General features: G+C 39.9%; 1 protein-coding gene across 2 annotated transcripts in view; it reads right to left on the bottom strand.

Moving 5' to 3' along the window:
• DOCK10 (dedicator of cytokinesis 10) overlaps positions 1–11,304 on the bottom strand; it is a 130,454-nt gene that overhangs the window by 55,564 nt on the left and 63,586 nt on the right. For both annotated transcript variants that reach the window (XM_010079425.1, XM_010079426.1), the window contains exons 10-14: positions 10,215–10,298; positions 8,956–9,111; positions 7,238–7,459; positions 6,444–6,566; positions 5,766–5,848 (exon numbers count right to left, since the gene is read on the bottom strand). In XM_010079425.1, the coding sequence (XP_010077727.1) occupies positions 5,766–5,848; positions 6,444–6,566; positions 7,238–7,459; positions 8,956–9,111; positions 10,215–10,298 (668 nt within the window). The remainder of the gene's footprint in view (positions 1–5,765; positions 5,849–6,443; positions 6,567–7,237; positions 7,460–8,955; positions 9,112–10,214; positions 10,299–11,304) is intronic.

Raw genomic sequence — 11,304 nt, 5'->3', positions numbered from 1 at the left:
CCTGCTCATTGACACTTGCAGGATTTAATTAAGACATTCTGGTGCCCTTTGTATATCCCCAAGGGTCACACACGCTGGCTGGACTGGATATTGTAACAGACATCCAAATTACTGAACCTTGGACTCAACTGTAGATGCAAAAACATTGCTTAACAAAAGGAAAATGTTCTTGACACTAAGTGCTGTTCTGTGAATCATTCGGCCAATCTTGCTTCCTTAATTTACTTCTCTGTTCCACTGCCAGTGAGAAGAAGAATTGATGCCAGCACAAATTGTTGCCAGATGCAAAATAATGGAGTAAACCTTTGGAAGAGGATCCCAAGGATAAGTATAAACGCACCGTGTCTTAACTTAATTAACTGAGAGAAGCACCACTATTTCATTTCTTTGTAACTGTAGAGAATAATCAGCTCTTTTCTATGATATTTTTTGCCTCCAGCTGTTAGAGCAAATAAGGTCCACACCAACATGCCATGTCAAAAATTTTAAGTTATTAGGGAGAAACCAGACCTAATTTCTGGCAGCCACCACTTATTTTACAAATTCTATTAAACTTCTGCCATTAAAAAAAAAAAGAAAAAAGAAGATAAGATTTAATAATTATTACAGTACTGGTGACACTAAGGTATTTCTTGGACTCAGTACTGTTTTCTTCTCCACACTAACAGAGAGGACTAAAGCATTCAGTAAGTGACTTCTGCCATACCACTGGGCTCTCCGATGTGATGCTGAGCAAACCCAGGCCATGCCGGAGCTTATTAACTAATTCCAGCACCGGCTCTGACACTGAGCCAACGTTGCTCAGCACAGCAAGGTGCAGGGGCACTTACCAAGGCAGAGTTGGGGGTATTCATGGTGTAAAAGGAAAAAGAACCAGGTCTTTGCTGGAAGTAGCTCACTCTGTGCTCAGCACTCAGAGTGAGCTCAGCAGTGCTAAGCACTGAGCACTGGCACCCGGGAGGCTCAGGGACACGGTATTGTCACCAACTCCCCTCCAGCCACTCTGGTTTGGAGTCAGAAGGGCTTTACAGAATCCCCCTGACTACAACCGCTCCTCCCCAGCATCAGTGCTCCCAGGGTATTGTGTGCTCTACCTCTAGAACTGCTCCTTGACAGTTCAGCAGCATATCCCACTCTAAATAATACACCCAGGACAAAATTAAAGGCACGAAGCCAGATATCCACAATACAAAACAGGTAAGTATTTTTATCCCTCCAACTCACACACAATACTCCATTTATGTAAAGCTCTTGCCACTGCGAGAGCAATTTAGATGCCCACTGAAAACAAGATAACCCTAATTAAAACCAGGTATGTTTTATGCACTCAGGGAAGAGTTAGATGGCTTTCTGCTGGTCAAGCCATACTCATGTCTGCATTCTCCTGGCTTGTTAAAGGTGAAGAATTGCCAGAGCAGCAATGTTACGTGTACTACATCTGCAGTCACTTAACCGTAATCCCATGTTTTACTTGCTCGTTTCAGGTTGCTGTGACACAAGAGTGTCCTGTGTCATAGTGAGCATAGTGAAGGCATTTGAGAATGACAACTTTCACATGAAAGAAAAGGAAATGTAATAAAACACTTCTACAATCCAGGAGTCCAATATTTGTCTAATATATTAACAATTCCCTACTGCTGGTTACTTATTTACCAGAGAGATATAAGAAAAAAAATAACTAACCCGAAGAAATCCTAAAGGTGTTAATTTAGGGGAAAACAAATTAACAGATTTCCCTAAAGAAACTGAAACATCTTCTCAGTATTTTCTATGATTCTACTGTTCTGACATTGTTAGCTGATAGTCCACAATCATAAAAATTCTTTAAGCACAGAAAACCTACACAATGTTCATAATTTAACATTGAGAAGTTACTTTCTAAGCAGTGGCTTACACTTTGTGGAAAAATTGCTCACCTCCAGGGTTAGAGATTCAGTGCAAGATCTGCAGCTACTGCACATCAGTGGAGCCTCACTGCCTTCAGCTACATCAATCCATGCCAGCTGAGAACCGAACCAGTAGCTACACAAACTGTTGAAGGATTCTACTATTAGGCTGTGAAGTTTACAAGGGTGAAGAAGGTTTGAAGGAATCGCAGAGTGTAAAAACTAATCTTTGTGAGTGAAGTTTCCTCACATCTACAATACATAGCTCCGGCACATATTTGCAAACTTTGGCAGTTCTGGCAGGAATATGAGAATGGAAGATGGATTTGACACACCGTAATTCTAACACACACTGTAATTACACCTGTGCAAGTGTACAGACACCAGATCCCACCAACACCAGCAAGATATCAGCGAGGATCCCTGAGTCATGCTTTTTAATGATGCTAACAAGCTGGATGTCACATAAGCTAATGAATAGTTCCAGCTGCATGCACAATACCCAACTGTCAAGATTTTGGCTCTCTGAATGTGTACCTAAAAAAAATAATAAAAAAATCTCACTGTGGCCATCTGTAACTGCTTTAACAGGGGAAAATTTCCACACAAAACCAGGAGTGTGGTTAATGCCAGGATGAAATAACTGGAAAACACATTTCCAAACTCAGAGTTTTGCTATTTATCATAGCCAAACCATTTTTTCCCCTGTAGTGTGATAGCCTCCTGTGGAAACTTCTATTTTCAAGCTGTGAAAATAGAAATAGATTTTATAGGACCAAATTATACTTTGCTTTTACCAAAGAGAGTCCTGAGTAATGTTAATACATAAACAGATGTAAATGTGTGCAGAATTTGACCCAATGAACTGAATAAATTCCTTGTGCAACATCACCGACACCAACAAGTTCATACATGTGGTGTATTTAGTCAATGATTTTTAAACTATGTTATCTCATAATGTGATTTATAATGAAAAACTTTAAGAGCTGATAAACACACCCAACTATATTTTCCTGTAATTAATTCTACAGATAGGAAGTAAAGCTTTTTGATGGTATGGGCAGTGAAGCACTGAATTAGGATGCCATCCAAAAACACTGCCTGCTGGAACTGAGGGATGTCCACAAGCCCCAGCTATGTCCTCTACCCACGTGCAGGCCATCTGCATAATGCACACACAGTAAGCCTACAAAATGTTGAACTTGCTGCTCATTTGCTAACACCACAAGCACATATTCCCATTTGTATTTGGGAAAACACAGCTAGTAAAACATTTTTAGGAACAATTTGGTCCTATCCTAGAGAAAGCAAAAACATAGTATGGTGTGGAGGTCTTTTCAATCTTATTTTCTAAGACTGTGGACTGCACGTGGACTTTTTGTTATTTCAGAGGGAAGAGCCAGTGAAACAAGTCATTGCCATCTCTGAAACTGAAGAAGTATGTAACTAGAGCCAAGGGCTTCTATTGACAGAAAGTCTCAAGGAAGCAGACTGAAGAAGGCTCAGGTATTCCCATACTCGATGTATTGAGCATCACACAAGCAAACTCCTCTCAACTGGAGTGCTATTGCTCTCGTCCTGCCTTGTGTCCTTTGCCACATTTCAGCCTGTGCCAATTAACAGTTCTGCATGGAATTCCAAATCTCTGTTCATTTACCCAATACATACTGTAGGGTGCAGCAATTGCTGTGCTCTACTTACATGTGTAGTAGCTAAGTAGAGCAATCCATCTACAGAAAATGCTTCTGCCCACATGGCTGTGGTGACTGGAAGCTGCTGCCATCATATACTATGTTACCAGAACCCAGAAAACTCACATGCAGATTTAAATCTGGTGGAACACTATTTATTAGTAAAGCTTAATCTAATCAAAATTTTATTCTTTACTCCAAATCATCGTGGCCTGTTATTACAACACAAATTTATGCAGTTATAATACTATGTCTGAGATGACCAAGGAGTTGCCGACGGTATTTTATTGATAAAATATCTGACATAACACAGAACTGAAAGAAAGGAGAATTTTCTGAAAAGCACCACTTTTTCGGTGCACCCTAGCTTGACAGGCATTTAAGGTGTTATCCACCTTACAGGGATAGAAATAAAATTTTATTCATGTCTGTTAGACTTCCCTTAGGGAAAGCAAGCTACAGTCCTGGGCCAAGGCACAGTACTACATAACGCACTTGAGCAGTACGGCCATGGCACATACAGCCCAGCACTTGTGTACCTATACAGCACAGCCTCAACCCTGCTTCTGCATACTCCCTCTCCAGAGAGGCAACTAGGGGATGCCACCTGGGAGAATCCTGTGAAAAGGAAATGCACTTCCTTCAAAATAAGAAGAAAATCTTTCTGTATTTTTTTTGTCAAGAAACACTCTGAGGTAAGATTTGATGAAGATGCTGATGGTACTGCCATAGGCACAGACAGGCAGGACAGAGTTAATAAAAAGCCTCAAGTCAGCACGATGCCAAGCCTGCAACTCTTGCCATGGTATGGCCCATTACATGCTAAAAGGAGTACTGTCAAACCAAGAGACACCCATCAATATAATTGTGATGAATGGTCCTTTGGCTATGCAGAATGGTAGATATTAATTCATATCCTTGAGCTTGTGATGACAGATCAGCACACATTATCTGCCTTTCTCTTGAGCACGCACATACTTCTGTTCCTACTGGCTATAGACAAAAATGTATGTCAATAAAAAAAAAAAAATGAACTCTTCGAACAACCGTAGCTTACTGTGTGTTTTCTCCTTTGCCATCTAAGCACCATGTTCTAAAATCATAAACTTTCTCCTACATGTGGCAGGAAAAACTGTGCGCTTCTGGTGCTCCATAACTCCACACTAGAAGCACACAGCCACACAGCTACCCCTCACGGTCATGGACAATGTCATGTTTTGATATAAAATAAAATTTTATATTCCCTGCTCTCTGCATGGCAGAAAGAAGGGAAAGCTGTCCCAGGGACACACAGGAGGGTCTCAGTTGGGAAACTCTATCATCCCAGGGCACCAGTAAGCTGAGGAAATTACAGAAGACTGAGAAGAAAAAAACAGAAAGGACAGAGAAAGGAATTACATGGAAACTTGAAGGGAGATCAAAATAAGAAAGCCCTATCTAGTGTTACAACTTAATTTGGTAGAGAGGGATCAAGAGGCACAGGGGTGCTTCAGTTTTGAGGGTGAGGTCGGCAAGAAATTATCCAGAAGGAGAGTGAGGAAGAACAAAAATACATTACTGCTACTGCACTGACCTGCAACAAAACCCAACTGACCTGCCAAACAATAACAGCTCTCTGTCACCTGCTAACCCTGTGAGTGACTAATGCAAGAGTACCTAAGGCACAATCCCTCAATATCACCCCCAAGGCACTGTTTTAGGGACAAACCTCCAAATCTTTGGTTAGACTTTTCCTAAAAAGTGACAGGCATCATAACAAGAACAGAGCTTCAGACTTGTGCACCTATATTTCAGGCGGCCACTGCAACTCTTATTTCAGACAGTAATTATCTTTGTAGGAAATTCTTGCCAGAACTGTGACTTTGAAATGTCTCTGGTAATTTTTAGTAAAAAATCACTGGTGGAGCTCATGGTAAATTGATATTCTCTCATCCACCTTTGCTACTCCCTGGCAACTTCACTACATACCTGAAGAAAAGATTCCACCACAGTAACATTTAATGAGAAAGTAACCAACATTCACCTGTGTGGTGTGAAAAATAGGGAAATGAAATAAAAAAGCTGCAGGATCTTCTGGGGTCCTGCTTAGCTTCAGGCAGAAAAAGTGGAAAAGAATAAAAGGATACAAGTCCAAGAGCAGAATAAGCTATAAGATGCTTACAAAATTATAAAAAGAATTAATACATACCTCACTGACCAAGCAAAAGGCATACGGTATTTCCCCAGCTTGCTGCAGAACTGTTTATTGGATTTTAACACTTTCTGTGCACACTACAAAAAAAGAAAATACGAATTATTTCATCAATATAATATCTGAAATGCAGCACAGATTACATCCAACTACTCCTCTGCTGAAGAGGCCATAGTGTCCCTAAAACAACTTAGCCCGATACTGCCCATCACAGAAGGTTCTGGGTAGAGAGCAAAGACATCACAGATTAATATGATGCTGATGATGAATCAAACCCCTTCACCATCCCTTCAGTCAGAACTGAGTCAGTTACCGTTACTATTCCGGTTTTCTGTAATATAGCCAATGCAGATGCACGGCCTGCTCTCAGAAACAGTGCCCACCCTGACTTTGCTCACGAACCAACTCAAACTTTCTAAAAGATTGCTGAAAGATAGTTTCACTCTGCTAAGACATAACTAGCACAGGAATGTACCACGAATGGATCCACATGTTGCAGGCAAAATGGTACTTCAGTGGAGCTCAGACATTTGCTTTCTTAGGCATGGGCCTCCTGTGAGCTTGTCCTGTTCAGCAAGCACACACTGGTGAGGTTTGTCAGCACAGTTTGCAATGCCTCCAGCTTCCAGTAGGCTGAAGCTGACAAAGAAGGAACCGATGTTTCTGTTACATTACCTTAAAAGAATCAGGATTCTTAATGTAAGGTTCAGCACTGCTGGCAATGTTTCCTGTAAGAACCTTTTCTATTTTTGCCACTAATACGATCTCAGAATGAGGATTACTTATGGAGAAAAGAGCCTGTGGATGAAAGAGAGAAGTTAAAAAGTATACAGCAACTCTGGAGAAATTAAATACTGCCAGTGCTCTCTGTTGATGGAAACAGTAACAAACCAGATTCAAAAAGATTATTGAGGACTATTATCTCTGCATATTCAACACAGACAGACAGAAAATAAAATTTCTGTGGTAGTGCTGAAGTAAGCTTGTGCACATGCAGCACCCTGTAAACAGAATGATTCAAGTCAAGAAGCTGTATGGCGATGTTAGCATCGCCTCACCTAACTGTTCCTCTTGGACAGTACTTAAATGCTGGCGTATAGATCAGTCACACCGCAGAGGAATGACAGGGAGAAATAAAGGTAATGTACGGGGTTTTGGGGTAAGGCTTACAGCAACAGCAAAAATGTGGAAGTACTCTGAGATTAATGCAGCATCTTGGTGTCACTTTAAGGTCCGATTTTGTTGGGCTGGCTTGAGAGAGGTCAGCAAATGAACCCAAAGAGGGTCTATACAGGGAGCTCAAAAATCAAGCATCTATATACAAGTACCACTGATACACAACAAAAGGGTATTCTTGAGAACAAGAACCACTGGTAGTATGGATAAATTCTCTGATGAAAATTAATACTACTGCTGAACTAAACTAAGTCACATACATCACTAAATCATGCAAACCACATGTGGAATACCTGCTTTGGGTATTTCAGCCATTCTTCCGGGAACCCCTTGACCTGTGGTTCTTCCATTTCATTTGAGTTTGTATTTTCAACAGTGCCATTTTCTAATGAAAATGAGGAACATGAAATCATCTGTCTAACAAGTGTGTGATTCAAATCCACATGAAAATCAGCGGAGATCTTCCTGCCATCCCTGACATCATACAGCGCCACGCTCACAAAGAAAGGCTCTACCTGGAGAAAACACCAGAAACATAACATAGTGGTAACAGAGCAAGTATCTTTTAATAGGTTCGTTCAGCTAGAAAAAAAGCAAGCAAATAATATTTACAAATTATGAGATTCATTTAAAACACATGCCCACGCACACCCCTGCCAAAGTTAGTTTCCAACCACGTGATTTTAGAGGCTTTTAAAGGCAGGTTGTTAACAATGTGCCAGAACAGTAATTGACAGCTAACTTAGAAACTTGCAGAATAAAAAACAAATGTATTTGTCACAGATAATTATGAGAGTAAATAAACAGAGCTCCACAGAAACAAGTTACAGGATTATAAAAATGCAGCTTGAGAGTCATTATAAAAGAAAGAGAGTGTGGGCTTTCCAGGGATTGTCAGAAATATGGCACAAAAATGACAAACGTAAGTAGATGAAAAATGTTTACTGGTACAAACACAAATGTGTGGGTGCATTATTCCATGGGAAACAAATGTTCCACTTTGCTAGGAAACCAAGAACATTCAACTGCTCTGACAGTACCCACCTATCCTATTGCATAGTACCAGGGAATTAAGTCCTATGACTGTAAGTAAACTCCAAAGAGCTCTTCTGAGACTGAACTAAAACAGTCTCAGAATAAGAATAACACCTTCTGAACTGTACAGAAATCAGAATCTTAAAACTTTGCAGACAAGGCACAATGCACAATATTCTGTGCTTTTCAGCCTCTGTAGTGAATTATTGCATGTCCTTGGTACAGTTATCATGACTTCATTTAAACAGTTATTCCAGTCTGCCAAAAAAAAAAGTATTGATTACATCACGCTGAACATGCACTCGCTGTAGAGGTCATCTTCAAATGAAAAAAGAAATAAAATAAAATCAATGCCTCATATGTAATGTATGAAAGTTGAATTGCCAGGATGCTAATTTCTCAAAACTTTCCTGCTTCAGAGAACTAACTAAAAGCTATGGACTGACAGCTGCATCTCATTTTCCCTTGCTCTTTTTTCTTAAAGTAAGAATAAGCAAAATTTTCTGGTTGGTCCTGTTTTCAGCTGGGCTATTTCCACTAGATGAAGCATCTGTCCTTTCTATTTTGCTTTCTCTTCTGTAACTTAATCTGCTTGGTACCTGATTTCTCTCTGAAAAGCAAAAAAACCAGTTCACCAGCAACTGACATTCAGTTGCCTCCCTATATATGTCTTCGTGGTTTAAACTTGTTGTTCTTACAGTAATTGTTAAGAATCCTCAAGGATTTAAACATTTTTAATTCCCCATTGAACTGTAGCTAAAGGTCTGCAATTTAAATCAGCTTCAAAATGTTTATTGAAAAGTTCATCAGTTTCATAACTCAATCCAGAGGGATGGGCTGAGAAGGACGAGTGAATGCAGTATGAGTGCATGATACAGCTTTCCTTTTACCTTTTCTTTCCAAAGTAACAAGTGCACAGAAAGAAAGAAAAAGAAAAATTAAAGTGAAAAATTGCAGGGAAATAAATAAAGCTTACATTGGTTAAAGGATCATTTTCATTTTCAGTAACGCAGGCCTGGAGATTCAAACTGAGGGATTTGCAGGTTATCAGGATCCTCTTTGCAGGCTTTTCTTCAAATGGCTTGATCACCGAGTTTGTCCCTGGAAACTCCTTTTTCTGAGGATTCAGTGACTGAAATAAGTTGGGCAATTCGTTATACATAAGAAAAGCATGGTATTCCAAACTAAGTAAGCTTTTTAAAGCTCTTGACAGTCACTGAAGCACCTGAAAACCTCAAAGAGTCACTGCTGATATCTTCACATTACCATAGTAAACAGGTGTTATTCCTAATTTACAGACTAGGAAGCAAAGCAAAAAGATTGCGTGAGGACATATATCATGTCCAAGTCAGAATTAGACATCCAAGTTAGGTTTCCTATAATTTTAGAACAGATTTTTTTCTTGTTTATTTACTGCTTCTGAAACTTTAGCTTTCAATTTCCTCATATAGATTAAACAGCCTCATATTTTCAGACTATAACATCACATTTTAGGATCAGATTTCAGATCTTCCTCCTCTTTTCCCCTTACTTATACACCACACCACTATTTCAATTTGCTTAATATTTTTAAAAATGGCACTACAGGTGATTGACAACAGTTTTAAGTTTGAATATATACTCATGCCGATTTTGTCTTCTTTTTAACTAAAATAAAATTTCCAGTTAAATCACCAACAAATGCACATTCAGAGCAAGAAATACCATTCATTGAATCATGAAATCTGACACTAAATGGTAAGCAAGCTCAAGATAAAAAGAAAAGCAACCTGCACTAGTTGCATTTCCAGCTAAAGTTTTTTTCCCCCATAGATAGCCTTTTGTACCTCCAGCGGTACCCTCCCACTGCTTTTCATACCCATTCATGTTTCTGTAGTTAAATTCAGTGTAATGAATAACAATACAAACACAGTTCTTGTAACATTCCCAGTCCAAGAGAGGGTTCTGCTCTGGTAATATTTTCAGCTTGCTTTAATGATTCAAAGTTTAGTTAGACTAGACGACCTCCAGAGGCCACTTCCATCCTCAACCATTCTGTGATCAGATATGGGTAGAGTCTACACAGAAGTCTCTATGGACTACAGATAGCTCCCCTCACCCTTCAGAGCTGAAGTCTCACATAGACCCAGTTGCTTGCTGAACTCCAACCCACTCTGGTGGCTTAGCTAACCCAGTTAGCTCAGACCACCTGTATTTTAAAATTTTTAAGAACTTGGAAAAAAATAATCCACTTACTGCTATATCAGGGTCCAAAGAAAAAAGATTTAGTCGCTCTTTATTTCGAGAGGCTTTCACTGTTTCTTCTGTTTCTGTGATGTACTGTGGTGACAGATACTAAGTTAGTTTTCTGCACAAGAACAGCAATCCATTGAGTTGTTAGACTTCTAAATGAATGATCAATGTTTCACTTGTAACAACACTTCTAATTTCTGCAGTAGTTATTCCAAAGCACCTTCAAGCCCTCTTTGAAGGTCACATGCTTGTGAAGCAGGGATTTTCAGGCCATGATATACTTCTAAGGACCCCCAAAATAGATCAACTAAGTAATTCAAAGTCATATGTTACTAAAGAATCCATTGTGTAAGATGTTCCGAACAGTGGACCACTGCACTAAAACAACTTTAGGGATTCCCAAATTGAGGAAAAAAAACCACCCAGCCTAGAGAAAACCACTTGTGTCAGGGAAGGGCAGAAAGGGGAGCAGGACAGTGCAGCTCAGCATTGCAGGTGGGCAGACACACAGACTGCAATGTGTCACCCAAAGGTAAACCTGGGAGTCTTCTCCCCACCCATCCTTCTGCCACACAGCAGGATCAGTACACCCATTTCATTTCTGATGGACACATGCCTAAGTTAAAACCAACTCAACAACTTTCTGAAGCCACTTGGTGCTTTCCTACCCTGCCTTTTAAAAGCTTATCCTTATGTCTAACACTGACAACTTTTTCCTCGCTATTTCAGCCCATTCATTCAACACGTGAATTACCCCCTACGTGTTCCCTTCCCCTTACAGATACCTCAGGATATCTTTCAAACCTTTTTTCTCAGTCTAAACATGCTCAATTCCTTCAGTCTTTCTTTGCACTTTGTCCTAACTCTTCTTTATTTTTCAGTCTCTGAACTATTAAGAGTCCACAACTTTCCTGGTTGCTCAAGACTGAGTACAAACCTTAGCTGACATGGTACAGGCTATGCTCTTCTTCAGGTCCCATTCAACATTTTGTGTTTTTCACAAGAGCTGAGTATCAAGCAGTGGTGGGGGGGAACTGGAATTAACCAGATAAGGGGTAATACAAGCATTGCACAACATGCAGACCATCTATTT

This window comes from Pterocles gutturalis, unplaced genomic scaffold (assembly GCF_000699245.1).
Source record: "Pterocles gutturalis isolate BGI_N339 unplaced genomic scaffold, ASM69924v1 scaffold169, whole genome shotgun sequence".
Lineage (NCBI taxonomy): Eukaryota > Metazoa > Chordata > Aves > Pterocliformes > Pteroclidae > Pterocles > Pterocles gutturalis.
The sequence above is the reverse complement of the archived record's forward strand: the minus strand, read 5'-3'. Positions and strand labels throughout refer to the sequence as shown.